The sequence below is a fragment of the Coregonus lavaretus genome (genome assembly GCF_964263955.1).
Source record: "Coregonus lavaretus genome assembly, chromosome: 34".
In the NCBI taxonomy this organism is placed as follows: Eukaryota; Metazoa; Chordata; class Actinopteri; order Salmoniformes; family Salmonidae; genus Coregonus; species Coregonus lavaretus.
The window spans coordinates 487,077-510,565 of record NC_140021.1 but is presented as its reverse complement, the minus strand read 5'-3'; the positions used below and the strand labels follow the sequence as shown (position 1 = coordinate 510,565).

Below are 23,489 nucleotides of genomic sequence, written 5' to 3'. Positions count from 1 at the left end.
CCGGAGGACGTCCTCCAACCTATCAGAGCTCTTGCAGCATGAACTGACATGTTGTCCACTCAATCAAAGGATCAGAGAAGGAATCTAGTACTGAAAGCATAAGCTACAGCTAGCTAGCATTGCAGTGCATAAAATGTGGTGAGTAGTTGACTCAAAGAGAGAGAAAGACAATAGTTGAACAGTTTTGAACAAATTAATTTCTTCAGAAATGAAGGAGAAGCAAGAGAGAAATAGAGAGAGATCGTCATTATTTTGTTCACGTTCAGTTTCACTTTGCTAGCAAATGCGGCTAGCTAGTTTAACCTACTCAAACACCCTGCTCACAACAGAGGGATGCTATGTTAGCTGGCTGGCTATGATTATCCAACACAACACTGGAACTCAAGGTAAGATTTTGGTTTTACTAATTTTATTGCCACCGGGGGCCGCCGGTGTAACTGCTAAACTGCTAACTGACTATACACTGTAAAGTTACTGCATGATTGTAGTGGGTTTACTAACGCGTTAGCTAATAAAGCTATGTTGACTATGACGTTGCTTTAGGTAATATGGTGACAACGACGTAGGCAGGTTTGATATGGTTTGGCTTGGAAAGGTTTTTTCGCCTGGTCACATACAGCTGATGTGTTGTGCATTGAAGTCCATAAGCGAAGGGAAAAGGTGAAAGGAGGAGAGCGCATAGATTCGAGAAGGAATACAACGTGGCTGCTATGAAAGTGAACTGTGTTTACGCGTGATCGGGGTGTATTCATTCCACCCATTCTGTTGAAAAAAGTTTCTTAAACAGAAGCAAACGGAACAAAACTGGGATAAACACACCTGAATTTGTCCAATAGAAACTATTGTTTGCAACTGTTGGACTCATGATTACACCCAATATCAGCTAGATGCAGGAAAGAGTGTGCAAGGTGGTATTGAATGTCACTGTCTGTCACATCAAATTTGTCTCTTGACCTTTGTGCACCTACAGTGAGGGAAAAAAAGTATTTGATCCTCTGCTGATTTTGTATGTTTGCCCACTGACAAAGAAATGATCAGTCTATAATTTTAATGGTAGGTTTATTTGAACAGTAAGAGACAGAAAAACAACAACAAAAAACAGAAAAACGCATGTCAAAAATGTTATAAATTGATTCGCATTTTAATGAGGGAAATAAGTATTTGACCCCCCTCTCCCAGGTGTCTTTTATACAGGTAACGAGCTGAGACTTTTAATGATTTTTTAAAATCTTAAAAACATTTTATTCTAGGTAGCTAGTTATGTATCGGTAGCTATCAAGTAAACACAATTTTAACACTCTTAAAGGGAGTGCTCCTAATCTCAGCTTGTTACCTGTATAAAAGACACCTGTCCACAGAAGCAATCAATCAATCAGATTCCAAACTTTCCACCATGGTCAAGACCAAAGAGCTCTCCAAGGATGTCAGGGACAAGATTGTAGACCTACACAAGGCTGGAATGGGCTACAAGACCATCGCCAAGCAGCTTGGTGAGAAGGTGACAACAGTTGGTGCGATTATTCTCAAATGGAAGAAACACAAAAGAACTGTCAATCTCCCTCGGCCTGGGGCTCCATGCAAGATCTCGCCTCGTGGAGTTGCAATGATCATGAGAACGGTGAGGAATCAGCCCAGAACTACACGGGAGGATCTTGTCAATGATCTCAAGGCAGCTGGGACCATAGTCACCAAGAAAACAATTGGTAACACACTACGCTGTGAAGGACTGAAATCCTCCAGCGCCCGCAAGGTCCCCCTGCTCAAGAAAGCACATATACATGCCCGTCTGAAGTTTGCCAATGAACATCTGAATGATTCAGAGGAGAACTGGGTGAAAGTGTTGTGGTCAGATGAGACCAAAATGGAGCTCTTTTGCATCAACTCAACTCGCCGTGGTTGGAGGAGGAGGAATGCTTCCTATGACCCCAAGAACACCATCCCCACCGTCACACATGGAGGTGGAAACATTATGCTTTGGGGGTGTTTTCTGCTAAGGGGACAGGACATCTTCACTGCATCAAAGGGACGATGGACGGGGCCATGTACCGTCAAATCTTGGGTGAGAACCTCCTTCCCTCAGCCAGGGCATTGAAAATGGGTTGTGGATGGGTATTCCAGCATGACAATGACCCAAAACACACGGCCAAGGCAACAAAGGAGTGGCTCAAGAAGAAGCACATTAAGGTCCTGGAGTGGCCTAGCCAGTCTCCAGACCTTAATCCCATAGAAAATCTGTGGAGGGAGCTGAAGGTTCGAGTTGCCAAACGTCAGCCTCGAAACCTCAATGACTTGGAGAAGATCTGCAAAGAGGAGTGGGACAAAATCCCTTCTGAGATGTGTGCAAACCTGTTGGCCAACTACAAGAAACGTCTGACCTCTGTGATTGCCAACAAGGGTTTTGCCACCAAGTACTAAGTCATGTTTTGCAGAGGGGTCAAATACTTATTTCCCTCATTAAAATGTAAATCAATTTCTAAAATTTTTGACATGCATTTTTCTGGATTTTTGTTGTTATTCTGTCTCTCACTGTTCAAATAAACCTACCATTAAAATTATAGACTGATCATGTCTTTGTCAGTGGGCAAACGTACAAAATCAGCAGGGGATCAAATACTTTTTTCCCTCACTGTACGTTGTAAACTTTCATTCATAGGCTAGGTTGTAGCAACCTCATGATGGGTATAGGGAAAATTTGAGTATCATGTAGTAGCCTAAACTTATCGCTGTTACATTGAACTGGGTGAATGGAATATGAATGACAGATCCAATATGCTGTAATAGAAATAAGGCCATGCTCATGAGATTTGTTTGTTGTCGTCCTCCCTCATCTTAAACGGCACTGACCGCCACCGGTGCAGACAAAAATAGTGCGTCCTCCCCAAATGATATCATTAGTCATGTCTGTACAAAATGAAATAACATAATTCAAAATACTACACCAGAGAGTATGATTATGTAATTTCCTCCTTCTGGCTAGATCATCTTGTACAATCTGTGCTCCTCCTTTTCGCAGGCTGAGATTATATGGTTGCATTCAAGACAAGGTTGTTTTTTCCCAGCAGAGTACCCTGTCATTTTTGTGGTATTGCATTAAAGATTCTGCTAGTAGTTTTATCATAAAGGGGATTTTCTTGGTGAAAAAATTGCTTCCCCAAACTTGAAACTCACGCACCACCTATGGGAGGAGAGACAGAGATGGAGGAGAGACAGAGATGGAGGAGAGACAGAGATGGAGGAGAGACAGAGACAGAGGAGAGACAGACAAAGATAGAGGTGAGACAGAGACAGAGGAGAGACAGACAGAGGAGAGATAGAGGAGAGACAGAGAGAGAGGAGAGACAGAGAGAGAGGAGAGACAGAGACAGAGACAGAGACAGAGGGGAGCCAGAGATAGAGGGGAGCCAGAGATAGAGGGGAGCCAGAGAGAGAGGCGAGACAGAGATAGAGGTGAGACAGAGATAGAGGAGAGACAGACAAATATAGAGGAGAGACAGAGACAGAGGAGAGACAGAGAGAGGTGAGACAGAGAGAGAGGTGAGACAGAGAGAGAGGTGAGACAGAGTCAGAGGAGAGACAGAGACAGAGGAGAGACAGAGAGAGAGGAGAGACAGAGAGAGGTGAGACAGAGAGAGAGGTGAGACAGAGAGAGAGGTGAGACAGAGAGAGAGGTGAGACAGAGATAGAGGAGAGACAGAGAGAGTGGTGAGACAGAGAGAGAGGTGAGACAGAGATAGAGGAGAGACAGAGAGAGAGGTGAGACAGAGAGAGAGGTGAGACAGAGATAGAGGAGAGACAGAGATAGAGGAGAGACAGAGTCAGAGGAGAGACAGAGATAGAGGAGAGACAGAGATAGAGGAGAGACAGAGACTGAGGAGAGACAGAGACTGAGGAGAGACAGAGATAGAGGAGAGACAGAGATAGAGGGGAGACAGAGATAGAGGGGAGACAGAGATAGAGGAGAGACAGAGATAGAGGAGAGACAGAGTCAGAGGAGAGACAGAGACAGAGGAGAGACAGAGATAGAGGAGAGACAGAGAGAGAGGAGAGACAGAGTCAGAGGAGAGACAGAGACAGAGAGAGAGGAGAGACAGAGCCAGAGATAGAGGAGTCAGAGATAGAGGGGAGCCAGAGAGAGAGGCGAGACAGAGATAGAGGTGAGACAGAGAGAGAGGTGAGACAGAGAGGTGAGACAGAGAGAGAGGTGAGACAGAGAGAGAGGTGAGACAGAGATAGAGGAGAGACAGAGATAGAGGTGAGACAGAGATAGAGGAGAGGCAGAGATAGAGTTGAGACAGAGATAGAGGAGAGACAGAGAGAGAGGTGAGACAGAGAGAGAGGTGAGACAGAGATAGAGGTGAGACAGAGAGAGAGGAGAGACAGAGATAGAGGGGAGACAGAGATAGAGGGGAGCCAGAGAGAGAGGCGAGACAGAGAGAGAGGTGAGACAGAGATAGAGGGGAGGCAGAGAGAGAGGTGAGACAGAGAGAGAGGTGAGACAGAGAGAGAGGTGAGACAGAGATAGAGGGGAGCCAGAGAGAGAGGAGAGACAGAGAGGAGGAGAGACAGAGATATAGGAGAGACAGACAGAGAGGAGGAGAAATAGACTGTATAGGCCTAGATGAGGTAAAGAACGACACCTCTAGTGACAGGTGAGTGTCCCCAGAGAGAGGGATCAGAGATGGAGGAATGGACTGATCTGTCACAGAGTTGGTAAGAGAGAGAAGGATAGAGGGATGTTAATATGATTGCTGAATCGTACCAGTCCCATCAGATTAGGTATCCCCAGGGCTCTGTCGATCTCCTCCAGGCCATCAGAGTCCTTCAGCACGGTGTAGAGCTGGGACATCAGGGCCCCCTCATCACCAGGACCCCCATCACCAGGACCCCCATCACCAGGACCCCCCAGCAACACCTGCTGCTGCTGCTGGGGAGCATACACAGACCTGGAGAGGGGAGGGAGAGAGGAGAGGGGGAGGGAGAGAGGAGAGGGGGAGGGAGAGAGGAGAGGGGGAGGGAGAGAGGAGAGGGAGAGGGAGAGAGGAGAGGGAGAGGGAGAGAGGAGAGGGGGAGGGAGAGGAAGAGAAGGGGGAGGGAGAGAGGAGAGGGGGAGAGAGAGAGGAGAGGGAGAGGGAGAGAGGAGAGGGGGAGGGAGAGAGGAGAGGGGGAGGGAGAGAGGAGAGGGGGAGAGAGAGAGGAGAGGGGGAGGGAGAGAGGAGAGGGAGAGGGAGAGAGGAGAGGGGGAGGGAGAGAGGAGAGGGAGAGGGAGAGAGGAGAGGGAGAGAAGGGGGAGGGAGGGAGAGAAGGGGAGTGAGGGAGAGAAGGGAGGGAGGGGTAGAGAAGGGGGGAGGGAGGGAGAGAAGGGGGAGGGAGGGAGAGAAGGGGGAGGGAGAGAAGGGGGAGGGAGAGAAGGGGGGGAGGGAGAGAAGGGAGGGAGAGAAGGGGGAGGGAGGGATGGAGAGAAGGGGGAGGGAGGGAGATAAGGGGGGAGGGAGAGAAGGGGGGAGGGAGAGAAGGGAGGGAGGGGTAGAGGGAGAGAAGGGGGGAGGGACAGAAGGGAGGTAGGGAGGGTGGGTGGGGTAGGGGAGAAGGTTAAATGACCATAAGTTATTTTGACCACTTCTCTGTGCTGTTGTTGACTGATCCAAACCGTTTTTAAAGTGGTTGGTCATTTGGTATTTGCTTAGTGCAAGTGACACAGAACTAGAAGAGTTGCTCTTGCGCCAACAGACATCAGTTTTGGAGTTGAATGTGTGAGAGCTTCTGGTAAAGTAGCTGTAGTAGGACAGAGGTCAGTGTACCGCAAGTAGTGATAGCACTGCAGAGGCCAGTGTAAGGTAGTGTCAAGTAGTGTCAAGTAGTGTATGTACTGAGGGATGTTTACCTGTTCTGGTTGAAGGGAGTCTGCTCAATGGGCATCATGCTGTCTGGCCATGGAGCCGTCTGATTGGGTGGAGCCTGTTGCTGGGTGAACTGGTGTGCCCGCATGCCCATCTCTTTAAAAAGAGAGAGAGATTCAAATAATATAACTTTATTAACCCCATGCCCATCTCTTTAAAAAGAGAGATATTCAAATAATATAACTTTATTAACCCCATGCCCATCTCTTTAAAGAGAGAGAGATTCAAATAATATAACTTTATTAACCCGTGCCCATCTTTAAAGAGAGAGAGATCCAAATAATATAACTTTATTAACCCCATGCCCATCTCTTTAAAGAGAGAGAGATTCAAATAATATAACTTTATTAACATCATGCCCATCTATTTAAAGAGAGAGAGATTCAAATAATATAACTTTATTAACCCCATGCCCATCTCTTTAAAGAGAGAGAGATTCAAATAATATAACTTTATTAACCTCATGCCCATCTATTTAAAGAGAGAGAGATTCAAATAATATAACTTTATTAACCCCATGCCCATCTCTTTAAAGAGAGAGAGATTCAAATAATATAACTTTATTAACCTCATGCCCATCTATTTAAAGAGAGAGAGATTCAAATAATATAACTTTATTAACCCCATGCCCATCTCTTTAATGAGAGAGAGATTCAAATTAATATAACTTTATTAAACCGCATGCCCATTTCTGTTAGAGAGATTCAAATTAATATACACAAAAGTATGTGGACACCCCTTCAAATTAGTGGATTGGGCTATTTCAGCCACACCCGTTGCTGACAGGTGTATAAAATCGAGCACACAGCCATGCAATCTCCATAGACAAACATTGGCAGTAGAATGGCCTTACTGAAGAGCTCAGTGACTTTCAACGTGGCACCGTCATAGGATGCCACCTTTCCAACAAGTCTGTTCGTCAAATTTCTGCCCTGCTAGAGCTGCCCCAGTCAACTGTAAGTGCTGTTATTGTGAAGTGGAAGCGTCTAGGAGCAACAACGGCTCAGCCGTGAAGTGGTAGGCCACACAAGCTCACAGAACGGGACCGGCGTGTGCTGAAGCACATAGAAATCATATTTCCTTGGTTGCAACACTCACTACTGAGTTCCAAACTGCCTCTGGAAGTAACATCAGCACAATAACTGTTTGTCGGAAGCTTCATGAAATGGGTTTCCATGGCCGAGCAGCCGCACACAAGCCTAAGATCACCATGCGCAATGCCAAGCATCGGCTGGAGTGGTATAAAGCTCGCCGCCATTTAACTCTGGAGCAGTGGAAACGCGTTCTCTAGAGTGATAAATCACGCTTCACCATCTGGCAGTCCAACAGACGAATCTGGGTTTGGCGGATGCCAGGAGAACGCTACCTGCCCCAATGCATAGTGCCAACTGTAAAGTTTGGTGGAGGAGGAATAATGGTCTGGGGCTGTTTTTCACGGTTCGGTCTAGGCCCCTTATTTCCAGTGAAGGGAAATCTTAACTCTACAGCATACAATTACATTCTAGCCGATTCTGTGCTTCCAAATATGTGGCAACAGTTTGGGGAAGGCCCTTTCCTGTTTCAGCATGACAATGCCCCCGTGCACAAAGCGAGGTTCATACAGATATGGTTTGTCGAGATCGGTGTGGAAGAACTTGACTGGATTGCACAGAGCCATGACCTCTAACACCTTTGGGATGAATTGGAACGCCGACTGCGAGCCAGGCCTAATCGCCCAATATCAGTGCCCGACCTCACTAATGCTCTTGTGGCTGAATGGAAGCAAGTCCCCGCAGCAATGTTCCAACGTCTAGTGGAAAGCCTTTCCAGAAGAGTGGAGGCTGTTATAGTAGCAAAGAGGGGACCAACTCCATATTAATGGCCGTGATTTTGGAACGAGATGTTCTTTATTAACCCCCATGTCCATCTCTTTAGAGAGAAAGATTCAAATTAATATAACTTTATTAACCCCCATGCCCATCTCTTTAGAGAACTTCAAATTATTATAACTTTATTAAACCCATGCACATCTCTTTAGAGAGATTCAAATTAATATAACTTTACTAACCCCATGTCCATCTCTTTAGAGAGAAAGATTCAAATTAATATAACTTTACTAACCCCATGTCCATCTCTTTAGAGAGAAAGATTCAAATTAATATAACTTTATTTACCCCCATGCCCATCTCTTTAGAGAACTTCAAATTAGTATAACTTTATTAACCCCATGTCCATCTCTTTAGAGAGAAATATTCAAATTAATATAACTTTATTAACCCCATGTCAATCTCTTTAGAGAGAGATTGAAATTAATATAACTTTATTAACCCCCATGCCCATCTCTTTAGAGAACTTCAAATTATTATAACTTTATTAACCCCATGCTCATCTCTTTAGAGAGAAAAATTCAAAGTAATATAACTTTATTAACCACATGCCCATTTATTTAGAGTGACATTTTCAAATGAATTTAACTTTATTAACCCCCACGCCCATCTCTTTAGAGAGAGACATTCAAACTAATACATAACTTTATTAACTCCATGCCCAAACCAGACTGAGCTGCTAGAGAGATATGATGATTGGTTAGCCAGCGTGTCAGTGTGTTGTTCCTCTGACTGGCCAGCAGGTGTCAGCTTTGTACCTTTACTATATCCTCGATTCCAAAACCTTTTATTTTCAAAACTATCTGTGGACTTCTACATGCTGAAAATGTATTTCAATAAATTGGTTTCCATTGACAACACCAATATGTTACATCACTTGGTGTTAAGATAGACTGATCTGTGAAGTGGAAGGGCATTAGAACTAGATATTCTAGAGCAGCCCTGGCGCAGAACTGGGCATTCTAGATATTCAGTCTCTCACCGTTGGCCATCATCTGCGACTGCAGCAACTGCCTGGGTCCGGGTCCTGGTTGACCGTTGGGTCTCATGGGGCCCCCAGGGCCTCCAGGGCTGGGCCCCATACGGCTGTGCATCGTCCCCTGCTGACCTGGGGCCCCTGGAGGAGGGACCGAGGCTGAACCGCTCTGACCCGGGCCCCCAGGACCCCAACCCCCCTCTTCCTGCTGCATACCCTGCCGAGGACCACCCATTAGACCTGGGGGGGGGGGGGGGGGGGGGGGGGAGCGAGAGGTGGTTGGAGGGAGGGAGAGAGAGAGAGGGGGAGATAGATGGAGGAGAGAGAGGGGGAGATAGATGGAGGAGAGAGAGGGAGGGAGAGAGAGAGAGGGGGAGATAGAGAGGGGGAGATAGATGGAGGAGAGAGAGAGTTAGAGAGAGAGAGAGAGAGAGGGAGAGAGAGAGGGGGAGAGAGAGAGAGAGAGAGAGAGAGAGAGAGAGAGGGAGAGAGAGGGAGAGAGAGAGAGGGGGAGATAGATGGAGGAGAGAGAGGGAGGGAGAGAGAGAGAGGGGGAGATAGATGGAGGAGAGAGAGGGAGGGAGAGATCATGTGAGTGTGTGAAGGTGTGATGAGGAGTCAGAGGGAACAAGTGAGGGGTGAAATATAACAGAAGTCACCACCATTTTGTTTACACTTCTCCAATCTGCAAACATCTGTTTGTCAAAGTGCCAAACAGCCAAGGCTCAGAGGCTCAGAGGTTGTTTTCATTGCTGTGGGCCCGTCTGTGAGTCAGAGTGAAAGTGAGAGGAGAAGAGCTGGCTGTGTGTGTGTCTGTGTGGGTGACCCCGACTCCCTCCACTTCATGCACAGAAACAGGAAGTGACTCACTATGACATGTCATCAGTGTGACGTGTCATCGGCCCCCACAGAGAGAGAGAAGAAAAGCTGACGTGCCAAATGATAGCTTATCTTCTCATCAAAAGAGGCAGTGAGTGTTTTCCGTTGAGTTTGTTTCTTTGAGTGCTGACTTTGATGACTCCTGACAAGGGAAACCCCTTACTACAGCATGAAGAGGTCAAGGGTCAAGAGCGTCTGCTAAATGACTAAAATGTAAATGTTTGTTGATAGCTTGAGTATTTACAAATCAAGTGTAAGCCTTTGCTCTGGCGTCTCCACCCACCTGCGATGTTGGCCTGGTTGGACATCATGGCGGCGTGGTTTCCCAGGATGCCTTGCTGCTGCTGTAGTGTGTAGGGGCTGGGGGTCCTCATGGGGGGGTACTGGCCCTGGGGGGGCCCTAATGGGGGCTGGCCCCCTGACATGTTCATATCCAGGGATACACTCCTCATAGGTAGACCCCTACCTGGCCCCAGGACTACAGGCCCCCTCTGACCTCCGTAGTCTGGGGGGGGGGGGGGGGGGGGGGCGGGAGAGAGAGAGAGAGAGAGAAAAAGAGAGAGTTGAGAGAGAGAGAGAGAGAGAGAGACAGAGAGGGAGAGAGAGAGAGAGGGAGAGACAGATACAGAGACAGAGACAGAGACAGAGAGAGAGAGAGAGAGAGAGAGAGAGAGAGAGAGAGAGAGAGAGGGAGAGGGAGGAGAAGAGTTAAGGATTGTGCAGGTGTGGTGACAAATTTAAGATGAATAAGATAAGCTAATAATCTACACTGTAACATCCTCTACACTGTAACATCATCTACACTGTAGCATCCTCTACACTGTAACATCCTCTACACTGTAACATCCTCTACACTGTAACATCATCTACACTGTAACATCCTCTACACAGTAACATCCTCTACACTAACATCCTCTACACTGTAACATCCTCTACACTGTAACATCCTCTACACTGTAACATCCTCTACACAGTAACATCCTCTACACTGTAACAAGATGCTGATGTACTGACTACTGACATTCACTGAACAGCTGTTTATGAGTGCTGCTTTTTGTGTATGTCTCTGTGAGTGAGTGTGAAATGAGTCCTGTAATGTGTGTGTTTCTGTCTGTGTGTTTTGTAAGGGTCCGTGTTATGTAATGTCTTTGTATGTGCCTGTCTGATGTGTGTTTGTGGGCGCGTGCATTGTATGTGTGTGTGTGTGTGTGTGCATGTTTACATGTGTGTATCTGTAATGTGTGCGTGCGTCTCCCTTTGTGTGTGTGTGTGTGTGTGTCTCCGATGTGTGTGTGAGCCACTCACTGCCTGGACCCATGCCTGGCTGTTGCTGCTGTGTTGCCATGGCGTTGGGGTTGCCAGGGCTGGTTTCCTGGGTGATGTGCAATATGTCGTTGATGATGGTCTGTTTGTCCAGGGAGGAGGGTAGGGAGACGGGCCGCGGCTCACAGAACAGCTGGGGCTGGACACACTGCAGCTCATCTAGGATGTCATCCAGCTCTGATGACTAGAGGAGAGACAGGGAGGACGGTTAGAAGAAGACGACATTTGACTCATTTAGCAGACTCTCTTATCCAGAGAGACTACAGTAGTGAGTCATTTAGCAGACACTCTTATCCAGAGAGACTACAGTAGTGAGTCATTTAGCAGACGCTCTTATCCAGAGAGACTACAGCAGTGAGTCATTTAGCAGACTCTCTTATCCAGAGAGACTACAGTAGTGAGTCATTTAGCAGACTCTCTTATCCAGAGAGACTACAGTAGTGAGTCATTTAGCAGACGCTCTTATCCAGAGAGACTACAGTAGTGAGTCATTTAGCAGACTCTCTTATCCAGAGCCACTACAGTAGTGAGTCATTTAGCAGACGCTCTTATCCAGAGCCACTACAGTAGTGAGTCATTTAGCAGACACTCTTATCCAGAGCCACTACAGTAGTGAGTCATTTAGCAGACGCTCTTATCCAGAGAGACTACAGTAGTGAGTCATTTAGCAGACTCTCTTATCCAGAGAGACTACAGTAGTGAGTCATTTAGCAGACTCTCTTATCCAGAGAGACTACAGTAGTGAGTCATTTAGCAGACGCTCTTATCCAGAGAGACTACAGTAGTGAGTCATTTAGCAGACTCTCTTATCCAGAGCCACTACAGTAGTGAGTCATTTAGCAGACGCTCTTATCCAGAGCCACTACAGTAGTGAGTCATTTAGCAGACACTCTTATCCAGAGCCACTACAGTAGTGAGTCATTTAGCAGACGCTCTTATCCAGAGAGACTACAGTAGTGAGTCATTTAGCAGACGCTCTTATCCAGAGAGACTACAGTAGTGAGTCATTTAGCAGACGCTCTTATCCAGAGCCACTACAGTAGTGAGTCATTTAGCAGACGCTCTTATCCAGAGAGACTACAGTAGTGAGTCATTTAGCAGATGCTCTTATCCAGAGCCACTACAGTAGTGAGTCATTTAGCAGACACTCTTATCCAGAGAGACTTACAGTAGTGAGTCATTTAGCAGACTCTCTTATCCAGAGCCACTACAGTAGTGAGTCATTTAGCAGACTATCTTATCCAGAGAGACTACAGTAGTGAGTCATTTAGCAGACTCTCTTATCCAGAGCCACTACAGTAGTGAGTCATTTAGCAGACTATCTTATCCAGAGCCACTACAGTAGTGAGTCATTTAGCAGACGCTCTTATCCAGAGAGACTACAGTAGTGAGTCATTTAGCAGACGCTCTTATCCAGAGAGACTACAGTAGTGAGTCATTTAGCAGACTCTCTTATCCAGAGAGACTACAGTAGTGAGTCATTTAGCAGACTATCTTATCCAGAGAGACTACAGTAGTGAGTCATTTAGCAGACGCTCTTATCCAGAGAGACTACAGTAGTGAGTCATTTAGCAGACACTCTTATCCAGAGAGACTTACAGTAGTGAGTCATTTAGCAGACTCTCTTATCCAGAGCCACTACAGTAGTGAGTCATTTAGCAGACTATCTTATCCAGAGAGACTACAGTAGTGAGTCATTTAGCAGACTCTCTTATCCAGAGCCACTACAGTAGTGAGTCATTTAGCAGACTATCTTATCCAGAGAGACTACAGTAGTGAGTCATTTAGCAGACTCTCTTATCCAGAGCCACTACAGTAGTGAGTCATTTAGCAGACACTCTTATCCAGAGAGACTTACAGTAGTGAGTGCATCATTTGAATATTTGTTGGTACTGGTCCCCCGTGGGAATCGAACCCACAAGCCTGGCGTTGCAAGTGACATGCTCTACCAAATGAGCCGACACAGGACCATTAATTAATTAATTAATTAATTAATTAATTAATTAATTAATTAATTCATTCATTCATTCATTCTCACACACACACGAATTTGAACATCACATAGTATCACAACAACACAAATGTTTCCATTAAAGGAATCCAGCAGAGGGAGAGAGAGGGAGGAGTGCTAGAAGACGCATCACAGCAGGCTAATTAAAGGAATCCAGCAGAAATCCCTGTTTCATCTTTAAAGCAACATGTTAATACATTCTTACAGTTTTTGCCCATTGCTTACACACTAAAACCGAATGCTTAGACCAAAGCCTCAATACCTAAACTCCTTGTAGCATAACGTAAACACAGTGTAACCATAGCTTAAACACAGTGTACCCATACCTTAAACACAGTGTAACCATAGCTTAAACACAGTGTAACCATACCTTAAACACAGTGTAACCATACCTTAAACACAGTGTAACCATACCTTAAACACAGTGTAACCATAGCTTAAACACAGTGTACCCATACCTTAAACACAGTGTAACCATACCTTAAACACAGTGTAACCATAGCTTAAACACAGTGTAACCATACCTTAAACACAGTGTAACCATAGCTTAAACACAATGTCAACTTTGCACTTTGTTTGCAATTCTGTAACACACTTATTGCGAAACACTACACACGTTTTCTTACATTAGACACTTTGTTCAAAAAACGAAATCACCTGTTATCATTGGGAAAACACTCTGTTCAAAATGCAAAAACTCATCTGGCAATTGTATGCACTTACATACACACCTGAAAACATTTACACAGAAAACAGAACACCAATCAGTCTGAGCCTTAGCACTACAAATAGGCCTCAGGTAAGCCATTTTTTCAGAACTTTGCAAGCATGGAGGCAATGAGAGTCAGAGTAAGAGGAGGACAAAGAGAGAGAGAGGAGTCGGACGAGGAAGAGGACGTGGAAGAGGACGTGGAAGAGGACGAGGACCAGTGCGGAGACGTATATCAGATGACATCAGGGCTACTCTGGTGGACCATGTGATAAATCATGGCCTGTCCATGAGGGAGGCTGGGCAAAGAGTCCACCCTGACCTCAGTCGCTACACAGTAGCATCGATAATAAGGACATTCCGACTGGAGAACAGGTACATCTTCAAGTTTCTACTCCAGACTGTACCTACTGTATGTGTGACATGATTCTGTATCATATTACAGTATTACTGTACTAACTATACTATACAAAAATGGGTAGTGCTGTGAAGTACTGTATATGTAAAGGAATACCATTGTGATGTTGCAGTACTGTGTACAGTTTGAAAGTACAGTATGTGAAAAATAACCTAACCAATGACATCTTGTGGTGGCATTTTCTACAAAATGGTTGGACGACCTCCTCAAGGTGGAAGGGAAACGGCTCTTCACTCAACAACAAGAGCTTGCCATCATTGAAATGGTGCGAGAAAATAATGCAAATCCGACTTTGTGAGTTGCAACAACGCATAATTGCAAATGGAAATGAATTCAACAATATCAACAGGGTCAGCATTTCTACACTAAGTGGCATCCTACAGAAACATAACTTCAGAATGAAGCAGCTGTACACGGTGCCATTTGAGAGGAACAGTGTCAGGGTCAAGGATCTGCGCCATGATTATGTGCAGGTACACCATATAATTTGCAAATAAATTCATTAAAAATCCTACAATGTGATTTTCTGGATTTTTTTCCCCTCATTTTGTCTGTCATAGTTGACGTGTACCTACGATGAAAATTACAGGCCTCTCTCATCTTTTTAAGTGGGAGAACTTGCACAATTGGTGGCTGACTAAATACTTTCCCCCCCCCACTGTATGTGTCACTTTACTTTACATACTATATATTGTGATGTGGGAATGTGGGTTAATGCTGCCACCTGCCCTGCCTGTAGCTTGTAGTTTTTGTCTATACTCACCCAACCCAGACCCTACTTGTGTGAAAATATAGACATTGTAGTTACTATATGTGTTTTCAGTAACACTATTCAATATTTTCTGTTACAGACAGTTCTGGAGTTTGATGCCGCCGAACTGCCGCATGAGTTCATCTACGTGGATGAGGCAGGCTTCAATCTGGCCAAAACCAGGCGTCGGGGGCCGTAACGTAGTTGGACAAAGGGCTGTTGTAAATGTCCCTGGGCAGCGTGGGGGAAATATCACCTTGGGTGCTGCAATTAGTGTCCAAGGAGTCCTGCATCATCATGCCACTCTAGGTCCCTACAATACAGGACAGATCATTGCATTTCTAGATGCACTACATGCAGTTTGTGCAGGACAGACCACAGGAGCCCAGGTTTGTTGTCATCTGGGATAATGTTAGTTTCCACCGGGCTGCTCTGGTCCGAGATTGGTTCAACAACCATAATCATTTCACAGTTTTATACCTGCCCCCTTACAGCCCCTTTCTAAATGCAATCGGGGAATTCTTTTCAGCGTGGCGGTGTAAAGTATATGATCGGCAACCACATGCCCGCATGACTCTTCTGCAAGCAATGAAAGAGGCATGTGGAGACATTGAGGTGGGATCAATCCAAGGGTGGATTCGGCACACAAGGCGATATTTTCCCCGATGCCTAGCCTGCGAGGACATCGCCTGTGATGTTGACGAGGTCTTGTGGCCAGATCCGAACAGAAGGCGTGATCCATAAGCCCCCCCGCCCCCCACCACACACACGCACACGCACACACACACGTACACACACACAAAACAAGTATATGTTTTTTCCCCCAATAGCAATTTATCCAGTTATTTTTTTATTTTTTTTACTTTTGTTTTGTTGCTAAATTTGATGTTAAGAATGTTTTTTTTTGTTGTAAAAACTTTTTTGTAAATACTGTTTGATTACTGCAGAAATTCTACTTTTGAGTTTTACAGAAGACAATGACAATAAAATGACAATAAAAATAGAAACTCAGAGACTGCAGTGTTTTATATAAAACCCATCAGTGTGTTGCTGCTGATATGAAAGAGTCATTCAAATGTTGCTTGTGTGTATGGTTTTGGTGCAAGAATTTCATTTTTTTTTTTTTTTTTACATTTTTACATTTTTGTCATTTAGCAGACGCTCTTATCCAGAGCGACTTACAGTTAGCACATACATTATTTTATCGAACTTCATTTTGGCATATAAGTGAGTTGTTAATCTCCAAGTGCTATGTCTGATTGGCTTGTGTGTTGAGTTTTGACATAATGAGCCAAATTCTCCAAAAAGTGTGTAAGCAATAGGCCAAAACTGTACTACAGGCCTGAAAATGCACCACTGTCATTCTATCTAGGCCAGCCAGCAGGCTTCACATTGGAGGGCGAGCGAGCGCGGCCCCTTTCTTTCTCCTGAATGGATATTATGATGATGTTTAAAGCACATTCAGGCCCATTAGACACAAGACGGTATACGTAAAAAAATAAATAGGGCATTTCACTCAGCCAAGCTGGCACAGGACATATAGAGACACAGCTATGAGAACACAGTGGTAGTGTGTGTGTGTGTGTGTGTGTGTGTGTGTGTGTGAGTGTGAGTGTGAGTGTGAGTGTGAGTGTGTGTGTGTGTGTGTGTGTGTGTGTGTGTGTGTGTGTGTGTGTGTGAGTGTGAGTGTGAGTGTGTGTGTGTGTGTGTGTGTGTGTGTGTGTGTGCGTGTGCGTGTGCGTGTGCGTGTGCGTGTGCGTGTGCGTGTGCGTGTGCGTGTGAGTGTGAGTGTGAGTGCGTGTGCGCGTGCGCGTGCGCGTGCGCGTGCGTGCGCGTGCGTGTGCGTGTGCGTGGTATATTCAAGCTAAAATGTTTGACATGTTTTACCTAGATGATATGAATGATTCATAATATCAGAAAATATTGAATGGGAAGTCTGGACTTTATGTTTTGTGCCAATTGAACCTCTTACTGGTTACTGTGTAATACTGTTGTCTAGGGCAGATCAACATAAGACTACATTACCCTTCATTCATAGCTTTGAACTCATTCAACTACTACCAGCCTGCACTTCCCACCTAGCTTTGAACTCATTCCACCCAGTCTCTCTCCACACACAGCAGAAATAATAATACTAATAATAATAATAATAATAATAATAATAATAATAATATGCCATTTAGCAGACGCTTTTATCCAAAGCGACTTACAGTCATGTGTGCATACATTTTTACGTATGGGTGGTCCCGAGGATCGAACCCACTACCCTGGCGTTACAAGCGCCATGCTCTACCAATTGAGCTACAGAGGACCAGAGGAATAACAGTGAGGGTAGTCTACTGTAGGTAGAGAGCAAAACACACTTTCACATCAAAACACACATCCACTTCCACATCAAAACACACATCCACTTCCACATCAAAACCCACATCCACTTCCACATCAAAACACACATCCACTTCCACATCAAAACACACATCCACATCAAAACCCACATCCACTTCCACATCAAAACACACATCCACTTCACACATCCACTTCCACATCAGAACACACATCCAATTCCACATCAAAACACACATCCACTTCCACATCAAAACACACATCCACATAAAAACACACATCCACATCAATCTACACACATCACCCCATAATAACACGTTTTTAAAACTTGAGACATCTGTGGCATTGTGTTGTGTGACAAAACTGCACATTTTAGAGTTGCCATTTATTGTCCTCAGCACAAGGTGCACCTGTGTAATAATCATGCTGGTTGAGAGAATGCCAAGAGTGTGCAAAGCTGTCATCAAGGGAAAGGGTGGCTACTTTGAAGAATCTCAAATATAAAATATATTTTGATTTGTTTAACACTTTTTTGGTTACTACATGATTCCATATGTGTTATTTCATAGTGTTGATGTCTTCACTATTATTCTACAATGTAGAAAATAGTTTAAAAAAAAGAAGAAAAAAAAAGGTGTGTCCAAACTTCTGACTGGTATTAATATATATATATATATATATATATATATATATATATATATATATATATACATATACACACACAGCAAAGGCTTTTTAAACATTGACTTAGGTGACTCTACCTACTGCTGTAGGGCGAGGAGAGACCTAAGGGACTGAGAGTAAATAGGTTGTAGTGTCTGAGAACTACCAGCAGGTGGCAGCACACTAGACAGCTCTGTTACAGCTCTCCTCAGAGAGCAACATTCACCACCAGCAGCTTTAGAAATTCTCTCTCCCCCTCACCCCTCTTGGTTTCCCCTCTCTCTCTCTCTCTCTCTCTCTCTCTCTCTCCCCATCTCTTCCCTCTCTCTCTCTCTCTCCATCTCTTCCCTCTCTCTCTTTTTCTCCACTTCTGAAAACCAACAATGTTTATACGCATAGTAAAGTAGGAATGAGTGATGTTTGAGATAGTTACTGGACAGGACTGGAAGTAGAGGGGAGATCGTAACTGGACAGGACTGGAAGTACAGGGGAGATCGTAACTGGACAGGACTGGAAGTACAGGGGAGATCGTAACTGGACAGGACTGGAAGTACAGGGGAGATAGTTACTGGACAAGACTGGAAGTACAGGGGAGATAGTTACAGGACAGGACTGGAAGTACAGGGGAGATAGTTACTGGACAAGACTGGAAGTACAGTGGAGATAGTTACTGGACAGGACTGGAAGTACAGGGGAGATAGTTACAGGACAGGACTGGAAGTACAGGGGAGATAGTTACAGGACAGGACTGGAAGTACAGGGGAGATAGTTACAGGACAAGACTGGAAGTACAGGGGAGATAGTTACTGGACAGGACTGGAAGTACAGGGGAGATCGTAACTGGACAAGACTGGAAGTACAGGGGAGATCGTAACTGGACAAGACTGGAAGTACAGGGGAGATAATTACTGGACAGGACTGGAAGTACAGGGGAGATAGTTACTGGACAGGACTGGAAGGAGAGGGGAGATCGTAACTGGACAAGACTGGAAGTACAGGGGAGATCGTAACTGGACAAGACTGGAAGTACAGGGGAGATAATTACTGGACAGGACTGGAAGTACAGGGGAGATAGTTACAGGACAGGACTGGAAGTACAGGGGAGATAGTTACAGGACAGGACTGGAAGTACAGGGGAGATAGTTACTGGACAGGACTGGAAGTACAGGGGAGATAGTTACAGGACAGGAAGTACAGGGGAGATCGTAACTGGACAGGACTGGAAGTACAGGGGAGATCGTAACTGGACAAGACTGGAAGTACAGGGGAGATAGTTACTGGACAGGACTGGAAGTACAGGGGAGATAATTACTGGACAGGACTGGAAGGAGAGGGGAGATCGTAACTGGACAAGACTGGAAGTACAGGGGAGATAGTTACTGGACAGGACTGGAAGTACAGGGGAGATAGTTACTGGACAGGACTAGAAGGAGAGGGGAGATCGTAACTGGACAGGACTGGAAGTACAGGGGAGATAGTTACAGGACATGACTGGAAGTACAGGGGAGATAGTTACTGGACAAGACTGGAAGTACAGTGGAGATAGTTACTGGACAAGACTGGAAGTACAGGGGAGATCGTAACTGGACAAGACTGGAAGTACAGGGGAGATAATTACTGGACAGGACTGGAAGTACAGGGGAGATAGTTACTGGACAGGACTGGAAGGAGAGGGGAGATCGTAACTGGACAAGACTGGAAGTACAGGGGAGATAGTTACAGGACAGGACTGGAAGTACAGGGGAGATCGTAACTGGACAAGACTGGAAGTACAGGGGAGATAGTTACTGGACAAGACTGGAAGTACAGGGGAGATAGTTACAGGACATGAAGTACAGGGGAGATCGTAACTGGACAGGACTGGAAGTACAGGGGAGATCGTAACTGGACAAGACTGGAAGTACAGGGGAGATAGTTACTGGACAGGACTGGAAGGAGAGGGGAGATCGTAACTGGACAAGACTGGAAGTACAGTGGAGATAGTTACTGGACAGGACTGGAAGTACAGGGGAGATAGTTACAGGACAGGACTGGAAGTACAGGGGAGATAGTTACAGGACAGGACTGGAAGTACAGGGGAGATCGTAACTGGACAAGATTGGAAGTACAGGGGAGATCGTAACTGGACAGGACTGGAAGGAGAGGGGAGATAGTTACAGGACAGGACTGGAAGTACAGGGGAGATAGTTACTGGACAGGACTGGAAGTACAGGGGAGATAGTTACTGGACAGGACTGGAAGGAGAGGGGACCACAGTGAAAGGAGAAGGGACTGGCCCACAGTGAAAGGAGAAGGGACTGGCCCACAGTAAAAGGAGCGAAAAGCCCTTCACTGATCACATGCATAGAGAGGTGGTGTTGCCCTGGCAATGCTACACACACACACACACACACACAGACACACACACACATACACACACACACACACAGGAAGTGAGTGAGCGGTGCTGGCAGACAGGATATGTCAGGAAGAGAGGATGATGTCATCCTCCCTCTCTACAGCGCTCTGATCATCCCCCTTTTTCTCTCCTCTCCTCCTCCCTCTCTACATGGCTCTCTTCTCCATTTGATATTCTCCTCCTCTACACCCCTGTCCTTTCCTTATCCATCATGCTATCCCCTCCCCACTATCCTCCTCTCAGAAACCCAATCACTACTTTCTACCCTCTCCTACCCTCTCCTACCCTCTCCTACCCTCTCTGTTTACATCCTGACTCCCAGGCAGCCTGTCTCTGTGTGTGTGTGGTGTGTGCACACGTGTGTGTGAGTGTGTGTGTGTGTGTGTGTGTGTGTGTGTGTACATGCAAGCGTGTTCTTAGCCCTGTTTGAACTAAAAATGCATTACGGCAGCACTGGAGTGCACAACATCCTTAAATAGAAACATACTATTACTTTAACATATTACCCTGCTTAAATATGCATGCTGAGAACATTAACATGAAGCATTGGAAGACTCCATCGGTTAGATGAGTTCACTGTAAACTTTCTCTCTGGGTTGGTCATCTGTTTATCTAAGCGTCTCAGAAGGCACTAGCGCTCTATATAGGGAATAGGGTTCCATTCTCTGGTCTAAAATAGTGCACTATATAGGGAATAGGGTGCCATTTGTGATGCACACCTAAATCTAACATGAATGCTTTTCTTCCACAAACTGTAAGTCATTGACAACAACAACACCAATCCTCCCAGACAGAACATATCTGACTATCCGACTAGAAATGGGGAACCGAGAGAGAGAGCAAGAGTGAGAGAGAGACAGAGAGAGAGAGACAGAGAGAGAGAGAGAGAGAGAGAGAGAGAGAGAGAGAGAGAGAGAGAGAGAGAGAGAGAGAGAGAGAGAGAGACAGAGAGAGAGAGAGAGAGAGCGCTAGGGAGAGAGAGAGAGAGAGAGAGAGAGAGAGAGAGAGAGAAGAGACAGAGACAGACACAGAGATAGAGACACAGAGATAGAGAGATAGAGAGAGGGAGAGAGAAGAGAGAGAAAGTAAACAGAACAAGCAGTGCCCATCCCTTCCTTCTGAGAAAAACAGGCCAACATCAGATCAGTGGTTCCTCAACTTCTCTGTGCTGCTCTGAAGCCCCTACATTTCCCAGACTAGGCCTATTCATTTCTCTTCTAGATGGCTAGATATCACAAATCAGGTTACTCATTTGACCAGCTGCCAACAATACATTGGTTAACTTCTCCTATCCCACTATTCAGAACAAATTTACTTGGCCGTATATAAGAAATGTATCTCTCTTCAGATGATAAGAACAGTGACAGCAGGTGGCAGTAGTGAGGTCATCAGTAGTGGACGCTGATTAAGTCTTCTTTCCCACAGTGCACCCCTTTGTCCCTGGCTAATGCCCAGCTTCGGATTCCAGGAGACGTGAAAATATGTCGATTAGCTGGACAAACTCTATCCTGTCTCACATGGAGAGGGGAGGAAAAGCTGATCTTCAGCCAGTCCACTACTGTAGTCCCCCTCCTCTCTGATCTTCAGCCAGTCCACTACTGTAGTCCCCCTCCTCTCTGATCTTCAGCCAGTCCACTACTGTAGTCCCCCTCCTCTCTGATCTTCAGCCAGTCCACTACTGTAGTCCCCCTCCTCTCTGATCTTCAGCCAGTCCACTACTGTAGTCCCCCTCCTCTCTGATCTTCAGCCAGTCCACTACTGTAGTCCCCCTCCTCTCTGATCTTCAGCCAGTCCACTACTGTAGTCCCCCTCCTCTCTGATCTTCAGCCAGTCCACTACTGTAGTCCCCCTCCTCTCTGATCTTCAGCCAGTCCACTACTGTAGTCCCCCTCCTCTCTGATCTTCAGCCAGTCCACTACTGTAGTCCCCCTCCTCTCTGATCTTCAGCCAGTCCACTACTGTAGTCCCCCTCCTCTCTGATCTTCAGCCAGTCCACTACTGTAGTCCCCCTCCTCTCTGATCTTCAGCCAGTCCACTACTGTAGTCCCCCTCCTCTCTGATCTTCAGCCAGTCCACTACTGTAGTCCCCCTCCTCTCTGATCTTCAGCCAGTCCACTACTGTAGTCCCCCTCCTCTCTGATCTTCAGCCAGTCCACTACTGTAGTCCCCCTCCTCTCTGATCTTCAGCCAGTCCACTACTGTAGTCCCCCTCCTCTCTGATCTTCAGCCAGTCCACTACTGTAGTCCCCCTCCTCTCTGATCTTCAGCCAGTCCACTACTGTAGTCCCCCTCCTCTCTGATCTTCAGCCAGTCCACTACTGTAGTCCCCCTCCTCTCTGATCTTCAGCCAGTCCACTACTGTAGTCCCCCTCCTCTCTGATCTTCAGCCAGTCCACTACTGTAGTCCCCCTCCTCTCTGATCTTCAGCCAGTCCACTACTGTAGTCCCCCTCCTCTCTGATCTTCAGCCAGTCCACTACTGTAGTCCCCCTCCTCTCTGATCTTCAGCCAGTCCACTACTGTAGTCCCCCTCCTCTCTGATCTTCAGCCAGTCCACTACTGTAGTCCCCCTCCTCTCTGATCTTCAGCCAGTCCACTACTGTAGTCCCCCTCCTCTCTGATCTTCAGCCAGTCCACTACTGTAGTCCCCCTCCTCTCTGATCTTCAGCCAGTCCACTACTGTAGTCCCCCTCCTCTCTGATCTTCAGCCAGTCCACTACTCAAGTTCCCCTCCTCTCTGATTTCTCATTTAGCTCTGCGTTCATCAATAATTCAGCCCTCAACTCAAATTGAATTTATTAGTCGCATATACATATTTAGCAGATGTTATTGCGGGTGTAGCGAAATGCTTGTGAACAAAGAGGGGGAGAGAAAAACAGAAAGAGAGAGAGGAAGAGGATAGAGGGAGAGAAACGTCCATGAAACGTGTCTAGAACATTAATATCTTATATTCTGAGAACATGGCAACCGTGTTCTGTGTAAGTTTGGTGGGACGGTGATGGAATGTTCTCCTAACCCTTAGAAAACTGGACACAGGAATATTCTTGCAACATTCCCATGAAACGTGTCTAGAACATTAATTTCTTATATTCTGAGAACATGGCAACCACGTTTGACATTAAGGGAACGTTCTCTTGGAAACAGTCCTCGCACATCACGGGAACATTCCTATGATAACCTTAGGTAATGACCTAAGGAGACTCTTGAGGGAACGTTCTATAACGTTTGTTGTTAACTGGGCCGTTTAATTACTCTTC

The 23,489-nt window shown here is 45.8% G+C and overlaps 1 protein-coding gene across 1 annotated transcript in view; it reads right to left on the bottom strand.

Annotated features, from left to right (window-relative positions):
• Positions 1 to 23,489, bottom strand: part of LOC311109208 (nuclear receptor coactivator 2-like) — a gene marked incomplete at its 3' end in the record, with an annotated part of 180,547 nt that overhangs the window by 19,047 nt on the left and 138,011 nt on the right. Inside the window, exons 11-15 of the mRNA XM_084152055.1 lie at positions 10,923 to 11,124; positions 9,901 to 10,122; positions 8,745 to 8,978; positions 5,882 to 5,993; positions 4,760 to 4,943 (exon numbers count right to left, since the gene is read on the bottom strand). Coding sequence (XP_084008181.1) covers positions 4,760 to 4,943; positions 5,882 to 5,993; positions 8,745 to 8,978; positions 9,901 to 10,122; positions 10,923 to 11,124 — 954 coding nt within the window. The remainder of the gene's footprint in view (positions 1 to 4,759; positions 4,944 to 5,881; positions 5,994 to 8,744; positions 8,979 to 9,900; positions 10,123 to 10,922; positions 11,125 to 23,489) is intronic.